At 37.2% G+C, this 20,251-nt stretch overlaps 6 protein-coding genes across 6 annotated transcripts in view; 1 reads left to right on the forward strand and 5 right to left on the reverse strand.

The window, feature by feature from the left end:
• Positions 1 to 256, reverse strand: part of LOC104799581 (NAD(P)H-quinone oxidoreductase subunit U, chloroplastic) — a 1,799-nt gene extending 1,543 nt beyond the window's left edge. The window contains exon 1 of the mRNA XM_010522179.2: positions 2 to 256. Coding sequence (XP_010520481.1) covers positions 2 to 150 — 149 coding nt within the window. The 5' untranslated portion in view covers positions 151 to 256. The remainder of the gene's footprint in view (position 1) is intronic.
• A 621-nt stretch (positions 257 to 877) lies between these two features.
• Positions 878 to 2,900, forward strand: LOC104799582 (calmodulin-7-like). The gene is made up of 2 exons (XM_010522180.2): positions 878 to 1,059; positions 2,185 to 2,900. Exons 1-2 carry the CDS (start codon positions 984 to 986, stop codon positions 2,556 to 2,558), a joined length of 450 nt encoding a protein of 149 aa, XP_010520482.1. The 5' UTR covers positions 878 to 983; the 3' UTR covers positions 2,559 to 2,900.
• Positions 2,901 to 3,173: 273 nt separating this feature from the next.
• Positions 3,174 to 5,976, reverse strand: LOC104799739. The gene is made up of 8 exons (XM_019200779.1): positions 5,671 to 5,976; positions 5,022 to 5,099; positions 4,863 to 4,924; positions 4,628 to 4,768; positions 4,344 to 4,385; positions 3,967 to 4,113; positions 3,752 to 3,867; positions 3,174 to 3,672 (listed from the first exon to the last, which is right to left on the reverse strand). The coding sequence occupies exons 1-8, from the start codon at positions 5,676 to 5,678 to the stop codon at positions 3,544 to 3,546; spliced, it is 723 nt and encodes a 240-aa protein (XP_019056324.1). The 5' UTR covers positions 5,679 to 5,976; the 3' UTR covers positions 3,174 to 3,543.
• A 271-nt stretch (positions 5,977 to 6,247) lies between these two features.
• LOC104799583 (protein argonaute 4-like) lies at positions 6,248 to 12,443 on the reverse strand. The gene is made up of 23 exons (XM_010522181.1): positions 12,369 to 12,443; positions 11,043 to 11,279; positions 10,709 to 10,914; positions 10,405 to 10,620; positions 10,190 to 10,326; positions 9,996 to 10,093; positions 9,815 to 9,912; positions 9,548 to 9,719; positions 9,338 to 9,454; positions 9,149 to 9,256; positions 8,964 to 9,026; positions 8,769 to 8,882; positions 8,508 to 8,673; positions 8,276 to 8,388; positions 7,971 to 8,108; positions 7,751 to 7,881; positions 7,605 to 7,670; positions 7,444 to 7,507; positions 7,232 to 7,343; positions 7,073 to 7,146; positions 6,858 to 6,952; positions 6,744 to 6,775; positions 6,248 to 6,655 (listed from the first exon to the last, which is right to left on the reverse strand). Exons 2-23 carry the CDS (start codon positions 11,274 to 11,276, stop codon positions 6,474 to 6,476), a joined length of 2,736 nt encoding a protein of 911 aa, XP_010520483.1. The 5' UTR covers positions 11,277 to 11,279; positions 12,369 to 12,443; the 3' UTR covers positions 6,248 to 6,473.
• Positions 12,444 to 14,365: 1,922 nt separating this feature from the next.
• On the reverse strand, positions 14,366 to 15,635 carry LOC104799584 (protein YLS9). The gene has a single exon (XM_010522183.2). It carries the CDS (start codon positions 15,441 to 15,443, stop codon positions 14,640 to 14,642), a length of 804 nt encoding a protein of 267 aa, XP_010520485.1. The 5' UTR covers positions 15,444 to 15,635; the 3' UTR covers positions 14,366 to 14,639.
• A 403-nt stretch (positions 15,636 to 16,038) lies between these two features.
• Positions 16,039 to 19,483, reverse strand: LOC104799585 (L-ascorbate oxidase-like). Its single transcript, XM_010522184.2, has 2 exons — positions 19,210 to 19,483; positions 16,039 to 17,145 (listed from the first exon to the last, which is right to left on the reverse strand). Exons 1-2 carry the CDS (start codon positions 19,408 to 19,410, stop codon positions 16,186 to 16,188), a joined length of 1,161 nt encoding a protein of 386 aa, XP_010520486.1. The 5' UTR covers positions 19,411 to 19,483; the 3' UTR covers positions 16,039 to 16,185.
• Between the last annotated feature and the right edge of the window lie 768 nt (positions 19,484 to 20,251).

The following is a 20,251-nucleotide window of genomic DNA, read 5'->3' on the forward strand; positions in this document are numbered from 1 at the left end:
CGAGACCTCGCCGGAATTCCTCGCCGGAGAAAGCATCATTCGCTTTATCGTGAACGGCTTCTTCGACGGGAAAGCTGGGATCGGACGGAACAAGGCTTTGCCGGAGAGTTGTACGGTCGGCGGAGGTGGTATCGTCGATAAAGCCGCCATGAATTTTTCTCCCTTCCACTGATTTCCTCAGTTTTTTTTTTTCTTCACTTCAAAATTTGCCTTTTCGTCTTTGAATTATAGTGAAGCTCGTTTGTAGTATTTATTTGGCAACGGATATAAACAGCTTTATCAACCATTGAAATATGTTCGTGAAGATAATGAATTCCCAAGTGACCGAAACGTCGACGTTTCACTCGGAACAAAACGACGTCGTAGAAAATCTAACGTCTGATCCAATATCTGTTGTTTATATAATAATACATCACCACTTCGGACAATCTTAAAATCCGAAATTACAAATTAGGGCTCTTAAATCCCAAAATCAAAGGTATCCGGTCCGTATAATTTGTATATTATTAAATTTTATTCAGTTTAGCTTTCTATATCTAAAGAACAAATATGCTAAAAATAGTTTGTGATATAAAACAATCATTGTGTGAATTTACAACCATTTACAATCTTATTTGAAACTTATATATATATATATATATATATATATCATAAAACAAAAATATTGTTTGTTGCTTTACAAGCAAGAAAGTATCTGATATAATTAAAATTTATGTAATCAAAGTGATCTAATAAAGTGTTTAGTAGCAGCGGCAGAGGAGAACAACTCAAACACAAAGGGTAGAAACGGAAATGAACAAGAAAATAAAAGGGTAAAATCGTCAAATCACGAAATGCTATTGTCCCTAATCTCTATGTTGTCCCCCTCTCATAATTCACCGCATCACATTCTTCTGTCGTGTCGTGGAATCGGAGAAAAATCACACCGAAGAATTTTCTCTCCGTTTTCTCGGTTCCCAAACGGTACAAGGAAAGAAGAATTAATGGCGGATCAGCTCACCGACGATCAGATCTCTGAGTTCAAGGAAGCTTTCAGCCTGTTCGATAAGGACGGAGATGGTCTCTTCTCTCAGATCTCTCTCTCTCTCTTGCTCATTTTGCCTTTTTTTTAGAATCGTGATTTCGCTTCTTTTTTTTTCTTTCTGATTTTTATCCTCGTTTTCGCGCAATTCGTCTATGTATCATGCGAGTGGTGGATGATCTAGTTTTCTTTCACGCATCTTTGTACTGCTGTTTTTGTTGCTTGTCCGATCGCTTCGTCCTAGGGTTGATTGATTGTTCATTTCCCGCATTTCTGTGGTCGGCGATGATATTGTGGGTAATCTGCTCGTGTTTCAATGTAAGATCGAGATTGTGGTCTTATTGCACGCAGTTCTGTACCCGTCTTGTTTTAGATCCCGCCATTAGGCCGTCGGAAGGACGTAGAAATGGACTCTTTTCGTGTAGCTTATCCGTATATAACGCCCTTTGTTGTGTCCGGTGTAACCACCTCTGTTCTGTCCGTTTTCGGAAACTAGATTCCTAGTATTAGGTATTGAAAGGTTTGTGAAGGGATTGTATCCGATTTTACTACTCACATGCGTTGTGGGTATATCTTGTAGGGCTTAGATTCATTTCACCATTCTCAGTGCAGTGTCCGTCCTTTGGCCTTTATTTAGCGCAATTAGGCTTTTTGTTGGACAAAGTGCATAGGTCTGTTAGTCTTTCGAGATTAAGACGACTTGAGCACTGTTGTCTGCATATTACGCGGAGTTCTGTGTAGTGCTTGTGTGGTGAATCAGTGGAAGTGTGGTCGATACGAAGTTGATCTGTCCTTTTCTTTTTGTTTCTTCATCAGTGGTGTTGTAAAGAATGCTCGGGTTTGATGGAACAAAGTGGTAATAGTGTGAACATTTTCACGCGGAAGCCATTTGGACGTAATGCTGGGTTCATGGCCATTCTCTTCATTGCTTGGTTTTTGACTGGGTCCTTGAGATTACATAGATCGTTCTAGTCAGGTGTTAGCACATGAGATTCAGGATCTCTCTTCGACCATACCTTTGAGATCTCTGACCAGCAAGTGGTACACGAAAGTGCAATCTGAATGTGTCATACATGTTTCTGTAGTGTAGAAATGCTGTTTGTTTCTCTCGGAGGGATAGAGCAGGACACGACTGAACTGAAGCTGCCTGAATTCTGTTGCAGGATGCATCACGACCAAGGAGCTGGGGACTGTGATGAGATCTCTCGGGCAGAACCCGACGGAAGCCGAGCTGCAGGACATGATTAATGAGGTGGACGCTGATGGGAACGGTACCATCGACTTCCCGGAGTTCCTGAACCTGATGGCACGGAAGATGAAGGACACGGACTCGGAGGAAGAGCTGAAGGAGGCTTTCCGGGTATTTGACAAGGACCAGAACGGCTTCATCTCAGCGGCCGAGCTGCGTCACGTGATGACGAATCTCGGGGAGAAGCTGACCGACGAGGAAGTCGACGAGATGATCCGAGAGGCTGATGTGGACGGCGACGGCCAGATCAACTACGAGGAGTTTGTCAAAATCATGATGGCCAAGTGAGGAGAATGGTACTCCCCTCTTGAACCAAAAACTCTGATATCCCAAGTCCTCTTTCTTTCTTTAAAAATAAAAAAAAGAATCCGACACGGGAAAATGAGATGTCTATGGAATGAAAAAGAAAGAAACCGGAGAAGAGCAAAAATCAGGAGACAGGATTGGTGAAGACGTATATCTATAGATCAATTTTCATTTGGTTAGGGACATGTTTTGGTGTTTTACTTTTGGTTACTCTTTTGTTCTTCCCGTTGCGTTTTGTGTTGTACTACTGTGTTTGGTTTCTCCTTCGTCTTCGTTTTGTTTCTGTGAAATTCTCAGTAATTCTCGTTGCTCGTTTATTCGTTCTTTCTTGGCCTTGCTTTTGTTAGATATATAGTTTTAAAAAAAAAATTGGAAAAACGAAATTTGAATCAAATATAAAAAATAATCGAAAAAAATCGATTATTCTAAGAACAATAGTATTTCTAAAATTCAAGTAAATTATTTGAGTCAAATCAAATAAATAATTTAAATAATATATATATATATATATTTAAACACAAAAGTTTCAAATGAAAAATAACCAGTGTTTTGCGCGCACACGTTCAGATATCGGCAGGGGGGTCAAGTTTCTCTCTCTCTTTACAATGAAAAAGGCTTTTCCACAGAACCAAGGAGAAGGAAGCTTTCCAACACCGCGTTGAAGAGAAATCGAGGAAAAAGAATCATCCTTTTGAGAAGGCAAAGGATTCCGATTCTTCTCTCCGTACAAACAAGTGGCGGGAAGAAGATGCGATATGGCTGTGTTGGTTGGTGAAAGGCTCTTACCCGGAATCTTTCTTCCACCCGCTCAAGGGCTCCTCCCTCTTAACTGTTTTCCTTTTCAGGGCATGAAAAAACATTAGAAAGTGATGGCTTTCGACCTTAATCCATCCGATCCGCCCCTCTCCTGCTTCCCCGTTGCAAGTTTCTCACTCCCAAATCGAGTAAAATTCCGGTATGGAGAGCTTCAAGGCATACGTTCCCATGCTTGATGCACCATCTCTTCCTCTACAAAGGGTCGCAAGGACCACATCAGGGTGTAAGTCTCTAGTTCACTGGATAATGACTTGAGACCAAGAGACTCCACAATCTTTTCCTGCAAGAAAATTAACCCTTATATTTGGCTTTCTAGCACAATGTTTTCTCCCTTGTAGAGATTCATATAGAGATCATACCTGCATCGCGTGGTTTCTCAACATCATACTATAAATGACTGAAATCAAGACGGCGTACTCTCTGATTTCCGGTTCTTGAGAGCAAGATGTAGTCAGTTTTTCCTGATCATTCAATTCTAATAAAATTAATCTATGAAAAAATAGTTAATTTTACTCTTATTTTGACTCGAAAACAAGTAAGACTCTTCTTGGCTCTTAATAAAAAAATATGTTACTTGATAACTTATTCTGTTGATATCTGGCCTCATGATGCAACCAATGGCACGATTCATCGTCAAGACGCGTGGAAAATGTAGTGGCAGTCTCTATTGCAAGGGTTGCATCCTCGACGAGACGCTCAAGCTCAACTAATAGGCTTTTAGCTACAACCAACACATCTTTAAGATTAAACATCATCTTTATTACAAAATAAGAAATCTGATAACAATGAAGCAAACAAAGACGTCAGCGTTAAGCCAGGAAAGAAAGCAACAGAGAGAGAATTGATAGGTTTGTGGAGCAAAAGATGGTTCTAAGGTACAGGCAATTGATATAAAAAAAAAAAAGCTAGAAGGATTCTGAATAATGAATAATGGAAGGAAAAATACATTACCTTTGATTAGATAGTCATGAAGTCCCAGCATGCAAGTATGCACTTCTTATCCCAATACCATTTAACCAGCAAAGTTGATTGGATCATAAATGGAAGGCCAGGTTGTGAAGGAAAACAAACGAGAGAAATATGTAAGCGTGATGCGAGATAGAATGCTGAAAAAAAGGTACCGGTAAATTCTGTTGTACTTCAACACAGTATAAGAGACTAGAACGAAAAGTTGGCCAGAACTTCGCCAAGGATGGACAGCAAAATTGGAACCCTTATTGAACATTAGGACTTACATGTTTTCGTGGTCTGTGCAGCATTATGGATGTTAATATAACCTGCTTTGATATACAATTTAAGCCGTCTTGTTTCATTGTTTTTAAAAATGTTCTCGATCAACTTCGATGAAGTATCAACAGGAGGTTGTTGGAGCAAACCTGAAAGGGAGAGAGAGATGAGCAAAACAAATGCCAAAAAAGAGTATAAAAGGATCACATTCATCCCCGATGAAGATGGTACAAAGAAACGCACTGAGTCCTTGTTGAAACCGTAGAAGAAATTGGCTTCCAGTATTCCCTAGTTTCTCAATCAAGCTTTGTGATCCTTTCATCGCATAACCATAAGTGAGATTTGCAGAGTTAAACGAGAAGAGTGACATCCGAAAATCTGAATGGAAATCTAACAAGTTACCCTGTCATGAAATCTTTGAAGATCTCGAAAATATTCCTCTTCAGCTCCCTTGTTGCTTCCGTATCTTTGTCACTCATTCTAAAAGAGACAAATAGCAAAATCTTATCAAATATAAACCATCAGATAAAAAGTTCTAAATGGCACGCTTCGAACACAAATCACAATCTTCTCACAAGTATTTCATCGAACACCTTGTAGTATTCAATCAGACGCAGCTTACCTCAATTAGACCCGGAAAATTTCAGGATACGCACTCATACCCGAAAGAAAAGGTATCATAATATGAAACCTGGGCTCGTATGGTATCGATATTTGATATCCGGGCTCGTATGGGAGGGCCTCGAGTACCTGGGTTACGCGTACGGGACAATATACTCGGTTACTAGCGCGAGCACACGAACCCAAAGACTATTTAATGGAAAAAAAATTTGTCCAAAAACGCTGCATTGAACAAAATCCATCAAGGTTTCATTTCAAAAACTTATTACAATCTCAGCCAATCTAAAAATCATATATATTGAGAATACTAACCCAACAAAGCCATAAACCGTAGCCCTATGCAACACAACAACGCCAATACCATAGAAACAAGAATATGAGCTCCAACTCAACACAGTAATTGAAGGACATTGGACGAAATATATATTACCTGATCATTTCATCTGGCAGTTGTTGTTGATGTTATTGACAGTTGAAATCTGTAAATTGGGTTTCTGGATACCTATTGAGAGGATATCCGTTTACCCCTCTGAGCCGAGGAACTCCTTGGCTGAGGAATTACTCACCGGCAGAGGAGATGCATGGCTTCGGAATTAGAGATCGATTTCGGTTTCTGGAGCAGCAATGGCTCCGGGAATGTGAAATTCTCCTCCGAGAGATTTCGGAATAAAACCCTAGAATCTCACCGGGGAAAAGTCTGTGAAGTGAGAGAAACGGTATGAATTAATTTGTTTTTAGAAAAATAATAATTATGTAAAAAGTGAGATAAATTTATGACTTGTCTACAAATTATCAAAAAGTATACACAAAAAGCCAAAAATATTGACACGATTATGCATTGTATTCACGTGTGTATCTATATATACATCCATATGGCATATACACATACAGACACATATACTCAATTCATATATACATATGTATGCATGTGTACATACACAAGCAGACACATTTATACAGATGTATATATATACATGTTCATATATATATATATGCAACGATGTATATATTAATCTAAACGTGGGACATTTTGCATTGAAATCCATCTGATTCAAACTATTCAGACAAATGCCCAACCAAAAAAAAAATAAAAATTAAACGACTAAACATTTACGAGGGTCGAGCCAAAATCAGATCTTTCATCCAACCCGCAAAAAACCCTAAAACGCCGATGATGTTCAATCCAACCAAAAAAAAAACCCCTAGTAGAAATAAAGCTGATGGAGGATTTCTTCAGCAGAAAAACATGGAGCTGGCGACATTGTCTTTGAGCTTCGGCAACTGAGGGACAGGAACTGCTCCGACAGTGGTCACTCCTCCGCCTCCATGGCTCGAGGAGCTTTCCGATGTGTCCTCAAATTTCATCAGTTGCCCCATCTGTGCCGCCGCCAAATGAGCGTAGCTAACTGGCGCAACTGCGCATAAAAAAAACATTCATCACCAAAAGGGGCAGTAAGTAATAACAACAAAGCATATGAATTGATCAAAAGTATATTTACTTACCTATAGAGATGGCGGTCGTGCTCCGCTGGTAGCTGCGATTATACGAAAGCAATGCCGGGTTACTCGTTGTGACGTATCGAAGAATTGATATCGAGTTTATACCAATATACTTACACATAGGATAGAGCGTGGACAAGTTCTTGCAGTTCATCAGTGGAAAGCCCGATTTCGTCGTACAGGACATGGTAGTGAGTCGGTCGTGTCGTCCCCTAAGGACAAACGGGCAAAAAATCCCGAATTAGTAAATACAAAGAAACCAAATGATTCGCCGTGGGCGTTGAAAAAACGATAACCCGAAATGGACAGCTCTTGCAGGAGATAGAACTTACGATCATTCCAGCATGTGCACAGAGGTAGAAATCGTAGTTTCGTGGGTGACAGATCTTGCTGTCGATGATTGTTCCTACACACCAAACAGGACCTTAGAACCCATTTCAAACCCCCCCACCCACTACCCCGACAAAAGATTGCAAACCAAAGCTCTTTACCGGGAGGAACGTTCTCGGGAGCGTTAGGCTGGAAGAATTTGGTGTGGTGGTTCTTCTGGGCAACTATGACCATAAACTTGGGGTTCCAAGATTCGTCAAGAAACTTGCATGCCTAACATGGGAAACCCAAAAGAAAGATCAAACTCCTCCGGAAAGGAAATGCCGAAAATCTTGCAGAGTTGTGAAAATTTCAAGAAACCAAAGAGCTTTACCTGCATAATCTGGTCAAGTTCAATGTTCAGAACTTGGTTGAACTGAGATTCACTCACACCGTCCCTAAATGTATACAACACCATGTGAAGGAAGTTAGCAAACTTGTGCCTTCTAGACTCTACTTTGCAAGATAATTGAATGAACAAATCATATAATATACCTGAAAATTATAATGTGCTCGGGTTTTCTCTTTCCAGAACTCGAATAAAAGTCGATTAAGAGCTCCCTGAAACCAATGTGTGGATGAATAGTGTGACCCAACATACAGCCATCAGTACAAGAAAAAACAGTGAAAGAAACTTTTACCTGATGATCCCGTCGTCTTCCTTTTCAGACACACGTTTGAACAGATTATCGATCATTTCAACTTTACTCGACTGTGTACGCACACAAGCCCTGTATTTTGAGATAGACGGCCATTGCCTAGAACCCACAACCTACAAATTCCAGAGATAAACATATTAGAATCATCAGATAAAAACACTAAGAAAGACAAAATAAGAAGAAAAAAAACATAACAAGTTACCGCAGCAATGGATGGTATATCTGATTGCCCTGGAGAGCCATGGGAGACATCCATCCCGAGAATGAGAGTAGGAACCTTAGTAGCTGCAGGCATTGCTGGCGTGCGCTCAACAGCTAACACAGAATTCAGACCGCCGAGCTATATATACAAGAAATAATTATAAATAACGCAAGAGAACTTCAATCATATCATAAGGTGTATTTTCAATTGTTTATTTCGACTTGGAAAAACATCATGGTTTAAAATTTCTATCCAAACAGGGATATCATATGACCATGTGCAAGATAAACCAAGCCAGAGGTCACCTTTGCATTTATCTTCAGGAGAACGTTCGTAAGATACTGGTCATTTGGTTTTAAGGGAACAATACACTGAGTCACGATTCCAAAATCAGTAAGATTTTTCTTCTTCCAAGGACCTGAAGAATTTGGAGGCAACTCTATCAGACGATACCCACATATAACTTCATCCAAACAACTTGGACGAAAGAAAGTTTTTCGATTTCTTTGGATAGGTAATATAAAGTAATGATTGTACCATAAATATCGGAGTTCTTCCTTTCTGCTAGTATGCAAAGAAGGAACTGTGGAGCCCCAGGGAGTTTTGATTGTATCTGTTCAAACATCTTCTCCACTCTGACTGCAGCAGGTGCACGTCTCATCTGATGATTTTCTTCAAAAGTATCAAATGGCGGACTTATTTGCTAGGACAAAAAGGAAAAGAAACCAACAGAGAAAGATTATGAGTTGCATGATCATGATCATGTGTGACATATAAAAATGCCCAGAGGAAGCTTACAATTCCTTTCATCTGTCCACATCTTATCAAATCACGGACGAGTGATTGCATATCACATCGCGCTGAGAAGTTGACAACAGCCCATTTTTCAATCTTAGTTGGCTCAACAAGTTTCTGAAGAATAATTTTGGTCAGTATCAAATGTTCAGAACATCAATAAGATAATCGGCATGGCAGAGAGATAAAACATAGCACCTTGTTATTAAAGTTCCAACGTCCATTTCGAGGAATGAAGTCTTCACCATTGCCCGCTTTCAGCTGTTAGTAGAAAACGAGAGAGAGAGAGATGAATCTTAGCATCATAACCAGCAGATAGTATCAAACTTACATCATGCCACCAAAGAAAATACAAGAGAAGAACAATAGGTATAAATATACACCTTGGGAGTTGGTAGAACACGGCCCTCCACTTGGGTAAAGTTAGAGCTAATATTAATGCCACTTGCATGCAGCAATGGCTCAGCATTGTAGTTGCTGGTCTTCAGAGCCTGGAAGGAGGAGCAAGTCATAAAGTCAAGATGCGTAAAATAAGGTTTTCACAGCATAAAGGGTCCTAGAAAATAACCTACATGGGATAAGACATTCATCCGTTCCTGTGGTTTCTGCCTGGATCTCTCCACTAGGGAAGACCTTTGAAAACTGGTAAGGGCTTTTGTGTACCGTTGTAGAGAAACTAGTGAACAGAGCTATGAAAACAAATATTAAACATCAATCTTTCAAATTGAGAGGAGAAAGAGAATCCCACAATCACAAACCAAAACCATGAAAAATTCCATTACCTCCATGGGCATGAAAGTCGGACGTTTGGGTTTACCAACATTGACGCAAGGTAAATCTGCCGAATACCTCAAGTCCATCTGACGGACATTAACAAAGTAGTCATACACAGACATTTCGACCTCCTCAGCTTCGCCACTTTCATTTTTCACATTCTTCCTCTTTAGAGTAAACCTAAAACAAGCATGAAAGATAATTGCCCAGAAGAAAGAAGAGATCAAGATATATATCTTATAAAACGGAATCAAGAATATTCAACAAAAGCATACATTTGTCTTTTGCAGCTTTGCTCACTTAGCCCAGTTATTTTGTATTCTTGTTGTGAGGGCATGACCTTAACTCTCAGATTCTTGAGAGTTCGTGCAGCCTGATGTAGGAATATCAGAGTAAGTACTTCTTGAAGATGAAATCGATCAGCAAATTCAATGCCTATAAAAGAACATTACTCACCTTTTTCCAGTCAATTGAAAATGGATCTCTCGCACCCTGGTTTTCCAGCACAAAATCAACGACTGGACCAGGTTGAACTATCATTGTAGTTGACACGTCTGGGGACAAATAAAAAGTAAGAAAAATGGGTTTGATAGAAAAATTGCGACAAAAGGAAGAATCTTTTAAGACATCAAAACTCAGAATATGTGTACCGATATTCAGGGACAAGCCACTCTGGGTAGTCCTAAAGCTAGAATGGAAGCCTCTGCAGCCAATGATGCCTCCACCAAGTTTTTCAAAGTTCTTTACATCATTGTGGAAGAAGGATTGGCGAACAAGGAGACAACCTCTGCAAATCAGAAAAGACATCAAAACCCAACACGAGGCAACTGTATAGTAAGGGAAACAACTCAAAAAATCCGCGTACTGTTTTGCAGCGTGTTGACGCAATATGATATCCAGGACCCTCAAAGCTTCTTGCAGATTCTCTGTCTCCTGTCCTTTAAGAGCACTTGCAATAGCCTGCATGGGAATTTTTGTAGCAAAGCTGATCTCAACCTTGAATTTCTTCGAGTTGTATGGCCGCCTTAATCTTTTTCTATCAGCATCGTTTGTATCACTAGGGCTAGCATTCCCAGTGTTTCTGAAAACACACAATAAAAGAACATTTAAAATTCGAGTTTTATGGTTCATGAAAAAATAAAATAAGCAATATCATCAAATGTAGTAACCTGCTTGACGAAATGTCTTCAAGAACAACAGAAAAGTCGAGTTTGTTGCGAGGGAGGGCACCAATGGTGAACAAAGTCTTCTCACCATCATAAGCAAAGTCCTTGAAGCCCAAATCACTTTGGTAAGTTTCCTGGACTTTTTCAAGAACCTTCCTGCCCACTCCCTTAGCTTCCACCGGATGGCCATCTTCATACATTAGAGCAACCTAAACCCAACAACAACAACAACACAAGACAGACCCAGATGAAGTATTGTCGGAATCTTCCATATCTGTCCTATGCATTAAGAGATATCATTCATGCAGGACAACAGAGGAATCAAGGAGAAGCATACACTGTAATGGAAGAAATGGCCATTCGAATTCGTGTAATTGACTTTGAAGTGGTTTGTGAGCAATGAAATCTTCTGGCCCTTGGTCCCGAGGCCACGCCTAGCCATCGGGAGACGGAGTTTCTTCTTCACTGCAGGCTCGAGTTCCACCTTAGCAGGGACTACATCTGCAGGAACAGGTGGAGGAGGGGGTAACTCTTCCCTTGCCCCTTTTCCATTTGGGTTGCCGGAATCCATTTCCTGATAAGAGGAATAAACAAATATATCACAAACCTTTCACTAACATACTTGGAAGATATCTTTCGTTTTCCTGCCATTTTACTCCATAAGCAACATTACATAAAAAATGACATAACAGTTCAAGGAGACATGAACAGAGCATATACAAGCAAGATTCAAAAGAAAGGGAAACGAAATGAATAATGACTCTTTGACTCTTATGTCACTATAGCAGAAATCATATCTCACGTCTTCAAACAGCTTTTCCTCTCAGTGCATTTAAAAAACAAACACACCATAACAAAACCCATTTTGTGTAATACAGCAACCAAAGACAAAAAGAGAAACCAGTAAGAAAAAATCCAGAACAAGAGAAACCCACTCAGCAGCGAAGGGGAATAATCAAATAAAACGCGCAGAAGCAAGAGATACATCTGCATGCAAGTGAAGGATGGATCTCTCTCTCTCCATCTCCCTCTGCGCAGAAGAAGATGAGGAAGGAGAAGAAAATAAAAAAGACCCATGGCTGAAAACTGAAAAATAATAGAATAAAGAGAAGTGATAGTAAAGTTTTAGCCTTTTAAAAGCAAAACAAAGAAAATTAAAGAGGCAGCGAGAGAATAAACAGAAGAACTCAGGAAATTTTCTTGGGGGAAAAACAAACAGAAACAAAAAAAAAAACCTACATTCCAGATTTCCGGAGAGGAGAAAAGCAAAGAAAGAGACCCTTGTTTCTATGTTTAAAAAATAAACACGAAAACCAACACATCCCTCAGATAAAGAACTTTCAAAACCCAGAAAGCAATCACACTCCAAACACCATGAAACAGTCATCTCATGAAAATCACAAGACATGTCACACAACGAAAATCACAGACATGCCGGGAGGAAAAAAAAAACACAAAACCTACGAAAAATCACTCGTTCAGGCAGAAAAACTTAACGAAGAAGCGGACAAAAAAACCTCAAATCAAAAACTTTTTTTTTCCAGAAAAGGAACCGCCAGAGTTCAAACATCATGCATGGCAGACAGAACAAACCCATTGCAAAACAAAGTCCAAATATGAGAAAATAGTAACCAGACGGAGAAGATTTTGACTGGAATCATACCTTCGTGCCCAAGAGAGCGAGACGCCGATTAAATTTTTTTTTTCCGCGAGCAAACCCTAAAAACAAATTGTAAAAAAGGGACCGTCTTTTCTGCTAGGCTGCCTGTGTGTTTTATATCTACAGTGGGACCCACATTTTAATTTTTTTTTTTACCCCTTATTTTAAGATAAATTATCAGATTTGATAATATATCCCATGAAAAGTTTTATATTGACGGGCACATCAATAATGCCCAAGCAGTTTAAAACATTATAATATGAGGGACTAGATTAATATACAAACATGTCCGGACCATTTACATAAAGATATATAATTTTAAAATTGGATTCAACTGATTAATAATTAATTAAATTTGCTACGTATTGTGATTCACAGTACAGTCTTGTGATGTGAGTTGTCACAAAAATTTTAAAAAAAATATATATATTTAGAAGGTTCAATTATAGGCCCTAACAAACAAACGGCATTCAAGCAATTAATTTAGCCATAATTTCCAATTAGTGGGTGTTAAATAATCTTCCGTGGCTTCTTCTATCAATGCAGACTGATAATATTATCATATTGAATTAAAAGAGCGTTACTAATAATCGTCGTAGGCAAAAGGTGTAGTTGAAACGGTGCCATGAAACGGATAATAAAAGAAATTAAAATATATATGAAATAAAAAAAAATAGAGAAAAGGAAGCACACGTGTGAGCCTCGTGCGTGGAATGAACGGCTAAGATTGTCTGACGTCTTGCACAATACGGCGCCGTATTATTGTTATTATTTAGTATTATTTTATTGGCTAAGAAACGACATCACGTCACGTACGCCCATTCTTTGTTGGTACGTGCCGTTATTTTCTTTTGTTTTTTTACCACTGTATTGTTTTTACTGGTTATTTTTTAATTTAGATTAAGAAATTATATATATAGCATTGCTCTTAATTTGAATTTTTAAATTTAATTTTTCTTAAAATATTAATTTTTTTCGTTTATTTTTATTTGATTCGAGTTTGATTATAATAAAAAAACCAAATCAAATCTAATTAATTTTCAAATAAACTTTAATTTAAATAAGATTATTTTTATTAGATTGGATATGGTTAAATAGACCTAAATAGCAACTCAAATTTATCTAAAAATGTTGAGATTCGGAATCTAAAATTATAATTATGTTAATTGTACGAATCAATGGTTTCTTTTTCTTTTTTGGTTTTTAGTTTTTTTACTTTTGAAACTTCAATTCATCCCAAAATTTTAATACTTTTGTAGACTGCCTAGCAATATAAATCGGGCTCATTCGGCCCACCTCCACCCAAATGGGTATAAAATTTTTGAAAATATTAAATATTAAATATAATAAAAATATTTTTTTTAAAAAAATTCTTAACTCGTAGCGAACTAATTTATTCTGTCTTTTTTCGGACTAAAACTTTTTGAACCTGTTTCAAAAAATATCCGTAGTCTATGAACCAAATCTATTTTGACATCTCCAATGGTCTTTTATTAGTCTTACCCGAGTTCGAGATATACTCTAATAGAAGCCGTGAGTTTTATATCATAATTTTTAGTAGGAAGTGGATATTTTGATATTCGGTTCGAAAATAGTTCGATTTGTTTTCTTCCGATTTTATAAAAATATGCATCAGTCGATTATTATGTCATATTCGATTCGATTTAATTTTCTTAAAAACACTCATTTTTTTGATTTTTTTTTAAATTATGTTCGGTTCCGTTTCATTTTGAAAAATTCAGTTTTTTTATAAAAAAAATACTAATTGAAAGTTTTGGACGGTTCAATTAAAAAAATGCAATATTTTTTGGTTCACTACAATTTGATTCCGAGGAACAATGTTTACCCTTAGTTTTTAGCTACTGGTCTTGGCTGGTAAATACATTGAAAATCGTATATATGATCACATAATAATAGTAATAACAATAATAATAATAATAATAATAATAATAATAATAATAACAACAACGGTTAGAACATATATGTTGTTACCGGAAAAAAAAAGAAAGTATACATGTGATGACGCAAATTCGAGATCGCGTTAAGTTTTGTATCCAAACGTCACTTGACAATGTCGTTCCCGTTCGATGTGATGCTAACTCTATTACAGTAAATTAGGATTTGAATAATGTAAAGAAAAGGGCATTGCAAATCCTTGGATGCCTTCAATCAACGGGGTCTCCTTGATAACGACATATATTTCGGGAACAATTGAAAATTTTATGTAATATTGGGGTGAATATAGAAAACTTATTTACTTTCTCTCACCAGCAGTCACCAGGGGTGCAAGCCCGTACGGCACTTCTCCGTCACCACATCGGCTGACGCTGTCAACTTATCCACCGCGATCTCACAGTCCACCGTAACGGACATCGTCCACGTCGTAACGGACCCCACATTAACCTTAACAGGCGCATCAATCTTAAGGCTAAACGGCAACGTCCCCTTCTTCTGCGCCTCCGTTAACTCTTTTCGCATCGAAGCCGTTAACTGAATACCAGACCCCTTTAACGCCGTCATTAACGTCGTTATATTTTTTGCCGGCTGCTTAAATGACGGCGTCACGCCGTTACCGAAGTTGACTCCGTCATGATATATCTTCGCCGTGCTTCCTTTCTCGTAGAAGAAACCGAGTTTGCCGTTTGGGTTCTCCAATCTGAACGTGACTTCAATTTCCGGCGAAGTCAGTGACGGTGATGTCAGGTTGAAACCGGTGATGGAGACTCTGGCGACGGAGAAGCGTGGCTTCTCCGGCCGATAGACGAGGTAGAGGACAGCGGCGGCGATCGTAGCGAGGACGGCGAAGATCAGGACGGCGGCTAGGAAGGAGCAGACGCATCTCCGGCAAAGCGAACGGCGTCTGGTTTTACGGCGAGATAGGTAATCGTAACGGTGGGCATTTTCCGGCGGAGGGACGCGGTAGATCTGTTCCTTTGGGATTTGAACGAGGTAAGTCCCTGCCGGTGGCCCGGTTCTCGTTCTCTGGAAATCACCGGGAAACTCGCCGGAAGTATTATTGTTCATATCTGAGGAAAGCTTTGTTCTATGGGAATCTCCGGAGTTGAATTCTCCGGCCATGGCTCGCGATTTCTCGTCGGCGACGGTGAGATGAAAAATGGATGATCAAAATGCAAAAGCGGGAGAAGGGAAATATTTGATTCGCATCACGCGGTTCAAGGGTAATTATGTAATTTTAAGTATTTTTGATATATCTGTTGCCATTTCTTTTTTGTAAATAGACAAAGTGGGTAACATGTCTGTGACGACGTGACTTGATTGCATTTAGTCTTTTGCCATTTAGTCATGGCCGATCTAGCTTAATAACACTCTAAAATTAATTTTAATTATTTAAATGAGTTTTTATAAAATTTATTAAAATTTGTATATTATATATATTTTTTGTTAAATTATATTATATATATTTAAATTAATTTATATACAATATAGAATTTATTCCATGAATGGATAGAAATTATAATGAATGATAAATGAATTTAATATTGAATAAATACTATTTTAAAATTGAAAAACTGGAACTAAATAAATTGTTTTTTAAAATATTGGTATAAAAATTTAATTCGAATTAAATTCTAAAAGGAATTGAATGGGGAAGAATCCAATCTATAAATAGAATAATTAAAATTTTTAAAATAAAAAAAAACGAAGCCGAAAATAATAAAAAGTCTGATAATTTATACTTGTGCTAATTATTATCATCACATAATCAACACGCGCGCACACTCATTTCATAGAAACATCAATACTAATGAACAAACGGAATCAGGCCAAACCATACGCCGTTAAAAAAAACAACCGTAACTTAACGGTGCCGGTTCACGAACATTTTCCTGGTCAGACCGCAACCGAGGGCATCATCCGGTATGTGACCGATCCGGTTAACCCCTTCGGCGAAAACCACACCCATGCCCATGTGCAGATGCGGTTCGATATGGCAATGAAAGAACCAAACCCCTGGATTGTCCGTTACATATCTTAACGCCGTCCATCCGTACGGATACACAACCGCGGTGTTCCGTAACGGCGGATTCTTCAGATTAAACGCCGTTTCGTCCACTCCTTGACGGAATTTCCCCTCTCCGTACCCTAAAACCCAGAAGTCGTGTCCGTGCAAATGCCATGGATGGATCTCGCTCTCGTTTGGGTTTAACGCGTTTGCATTCTGGAGGATCACGTCGACGGTGATATTCAGCGGGAACGTGTAGATTCCGTTACCGTGCGTCGCGTTAGGGTTCGCCGGCGGTTTCGTGATGTCGTAATCCATCGGAAAACTCCTCGGCGGCGATTTCTGATCGAACACGCCTTTCAATCCGTACTTGATCGAACCCAGGTACGGCGTCGCCGGTACGGACAAGGATACATTGTTGAGTGCCCACTTTATGAACCCGTTGATCCGATTCTGGGTGTTGAGCAGAATCAATCGGCGATTCGATTTCTTCGGCGGAGGCGGAGATCCCATGGCGGCGAGGATCTTCTTCGAGAAGCTTTTGCTCCGGTCGAAGTCGTTCCACAGTGGAATCTCCGGCGGGGGAGATGGCGGGAGCTTGGAGGCAGGGGCAGTTCGGTAATTTAAGAGGGTTAACGCCGGAAGAGTCTTGGGTCTGCGGCCGCGGACGCCGACGGAGATCCAGTAGTTCTGGGAAGGGTCTTGGTTGGTGGTGAGGAGGACGGAGTAGCTCTCACCGGAATAAATGTCGATATCGTCGACGGCGAAGGGCGTGACGTAGTTGCCGTCGGCTTCGACGACGACGAGCTTGTGTCCCTGCACGTGCGAAAATCAGACGCACGTGTGATTTTAAAATTCCAATATTAAATGGTAAAAGGGGCCATTGGGCTTTTTTTTATCGGGCTCGAAAAGCCCAAAATAAATTACTTATAATCTTTATCTTATTATTAATTCAAATTCAACTTTAAAGCGATTTCATATTCCTTATTTCAATAATAAATTAAAAGAAATATTTTAAAAAATTGAAAAAATCAATTAGATTTATAATAGAAACTCTAAATTTATAGTTTTTTAAAAAATATTATTATATTATTATTATCCAAAATTTATTTCTTATCATTAAAAAATTAATATATAAATTTATATTTTTTGTTACTAAATAATTTTAATAGTAATAATTTGTATTATAGAAATTTATAATTTTTATTAATTAAATTTTATAAAATGCACAATATCTCCTAACAAGTTTAAGAGACACAATGTCTCTACAAACTAATATTTAATGATGAATTCTACTCATATTTTTAAGAGGATGAAGTTATATCTATTATATAATGATTGGTATCAAAACGATCCGATTTTTGAACATGTGAAAAATAATACCGGTGAGATTATAGGAGTATATATATCTTCCCTACTAATTAAATTGTTTTGATGAATTTTATAATATATGGGTAGTTTGTAACTGAGGTGCACGTTTCGGTATTCGGTTTGAGTTCGGTCTGATTTTTTCGGTTTTACAAAATATATCAATTGACTTATTATATTATACGGTTCCAAAAAAATTAATTAAAAAAAAATTAGTTTTTTTTTAAAATAATACGTTTAAAAATTTTGAATGGTTCGAATCGAAAAAATAATGTATTTTTCGACTCGGTACGATACGATTTTTTAAATCGTATCGAAAGGTCCACATAGTTTGTAACAAGGCAATAGGAAAAAATATACCAATCATTTCCTAATTGGATCGGAGTTGGAATGCTCTATCGATCGTCCCTTTTGCTTTTAAGCTTTATCTTTTTAATTATTAATAATTGATATTATTATCTTTTTATTATTAAATTCACTATGAGTACTACTTTTCGTTTATATGCAATCTTGACTGACTTTCCACCATCATAAAGATGCTTTAGTTTATTAATTTTATAATGGTCATTGTCCCACAAATATTCATCATTACCACTGATATTATTATTAGTCCCCATGTGTTTAAGTTTTTATGGAAACCATTTGAAATTCATGCTGGTAACATTTAAAACATCTCCAGTATTTTATAAAAGGAAACAAAATATTTGTAATGCGCATAAAAATAATGCATAAAGTATATGAATAATATGTCTTATATATAAAAGTGTATATATATATATATATATGCAGGAAAATGTCAAAACACAAACAAACAAGGCCCTGCAATGATAGATTGCATAAAATTTCAATGGTTGAAAACGACTCTAACGATATGCAAACTTTATTGCTTTATAAAACCACACAAAGTACAAAAAAAAATAAAGTCAAAAGAATCTGAAATTTCATTAAAAATAAATACCACAAAAAAAAAAAGTTTGAAATTGAAACTCCTTTGTCTCTTTGTCCCCTTTTTTTGGTCCACAAGCCCAAAAAAAATTAAAAAATTAACGGGGGAAATTGATTGCAAAATCTGAACACATTTGAGTTTTGACCATGAAAAATGGAATTGAACTGTATCAATTAATATATATTGTTAAATGAATTTGATTTTCAAATTGATTAAATATAATTTTTTGAATTAATTTTAAAATAATAGTGCAAAATTGAGTGGAATTTTTTTTAAAAAAAAAAAATCCTAATCCAACAAAAAAAAATCCTAAGATTTTTATTCCCGTGAATAAAAATCAATTTTAGGAAACAATATTGCATCATAAAATGATCAAACGACCATTATTAACCTTATCCTTATTAGGGCAATTCATTAGCATTTATAAGTAGATTTAAACCTAATGGACCAGAAAAATGTGATCGAATTTGATAAGTTTTTTAAAATTATTTTATGAAAAAAAAATGGAATTAATAAAATAATTATTGAAAATATATAAATAGTTTGGAGGAAAAAAAAGGATTTACCTGGACGACCAAGTTGAGGGAAGCGAGTGCGGTGGTGCTGGCGATTCGGAGCCTGTAAGTCTTGTTAGGTTCAACGCGTAAAATCCGAGGAGCGCATTGATCACCTCCTCTAAACGTGCACTGCTTCTTCGTGTTCTCGCTAAATTGCGCCGCTATAGAACAATTGAATTGTCCTCTTCCGTTTATCAATATACTCTGCATAATTTCCAAGGAAAAAAACCCCCCCAAAAATGATCAGACGGAATTATGGAGAGATAATTATATATTTATATTAACTCTATGAAGATCGAAATTGTCAAATTACCGAGTTATACTCCTTATTAAACGAGTGGAATTAAATTTAATAATTATTTGTAAAATGAAATTTAATAGAATTAGAAATAAATATGAAATATTAATAGTAAACACATACGTTTTAATAAAAGCTATAACCACACCAAATCTAAATATAATCTGAAACCAAACAAAAACGTTATATAAAAAACAAATAGATATATAGCTGCTAAAAATAAAAATATCATGCAATAAAATGACCAGACTCAATCAAAATTCAAAACATACACGTACTTAAATCTAGGGGTAGGCGATTCGGGAAATGGTTCAGATTCGAACGGGAATTGATCGGTTCAGTTCTTTCGATTTTACAAAAATAGGTACCAATCGGTTTTTACATTATATTCGGTTCGATTCGGTTCGGTTCCGGGTTTTATTAAAAAAAGGATAGATTTTCTTTAAAAATATTTGGTTTTTCGGGATTTTTATAGCTCGGTTCGGTTTTAGAAAAATTCGATTCTCTAAAAATGATACCGTTCAAAAATTAAGAACGACTTTTTCGGTTCGGTTCGATTCGATTCCGAAGAACCAAACCGAAACGTCTAGTCCTACTTAAATCCACATCATTTTTGGACTTCCCCACCACCACTAGCTAAAGAAAGAGAAAGCAATTAAAAAAGAAGAAGTTCTAAGATTTTTTTATTTTTTATTTTAAATTAAAATAAAAAAATTATATAAAGATATATATATATATATATATATATATATA

This window comes from Tarenaya hassleriana, unplaced genomic scaffold (genome assembly GCF_000463585.1).
Source record: "Tarenaya hassleriana unplaced genomic scaffold, ASM46358v1 Cleome6, whole genome shotgun sequence".
NCBI lineage: Eukaryota > Viridiplantae > Streptophyta > Magnoliopsida > Brassicales > Cleomaceae > Tarenaya > Tarenaya hassleriana.

What these genes read in the sequence shown, in the direction of transcription:
- LOC104799585 (XM_010522184.2), bottom strand. Translation starts at nt 19,410, where the DNA reads ATGCAGAGTATATTGATAAACGGAAGAGGACAATTCAATTGTTCTATA. An exon ending in CCCTCAACTTGGTCGTCCAG is followed by an intron (nt 17,146 to 19,209) that starts GTAAATCCTTTT and finishes TCGCACGTGCAG; the next exon opens with GGACACAAGCTCGTCGTCGT.
- LOC104799584 (XM_010522183.2), bottom strand. Translation starts at nt 15,443, where the DNA reads ATGGCCGGAGAATTCAACTCCGGAGATTCCCATAGAACAAAGCTTTCC.
- LOC104799583 (XM_010522181.1), bottom strand. Translation starts at nt 11,276, where the DNA reads ATGGATTCCGGCAACCCAAATGGAAAAGGGGCAAGGGAAGAGTTACCC. An exon ending in TGGCTTGTCCCTGAATATCG is followed by an intron (nt 10,094 to 10,189) that starts GTACACATATTC and finishes ATTTGTCCCCAG; the next exon opens with ACGTGTCAACTACAATGATA. An exon ending in GTGGACAGATGAAAGGAATT is followed by an intron (nt 8,674 to 8,768) that starts GTAAGCTTCCTC and finishes TTTTTGTCCTAG; the next exon opens with CAAATAAGTCCGCCATTTGA.
- LOC104799582 (XM_010522180.2), top strand. Translation starts at nt 984, where the DNA reads ATGGCGGATCAGCTCACCGACGATCAGATCTCTGAGTTCAAGGAAGCT. An exon ending in GTTCGATAAGGACGGAGATG is followed by an intron (nt 1,060 to 2,184) that starts GTCTCTTCTCTC and finishes ATTCTGTTGCAG; the next exon opens with GATGCATCACGACCAAGGAG.
- LOC104799739 (XM_019200779.1), bottom strand. An exon ending in TGCACAGACCACGAAAACAT is followed by an intron (nt 4,386 to 4,627) that starts GTAAGTCCTAAT and finishes TGGGATAAGAAG; the next exon opens with TGCATACTTGCATGCTGGGA. An exon ending in TGAGAAACCACGCGATGCAG is followed by an intron (nt 3,673 to 3,751) that starts GTATGATCTCTA and finishes ATTTTCTTGCAG; the next exon opens with GAAAAGATTGTGGAGTCTCT.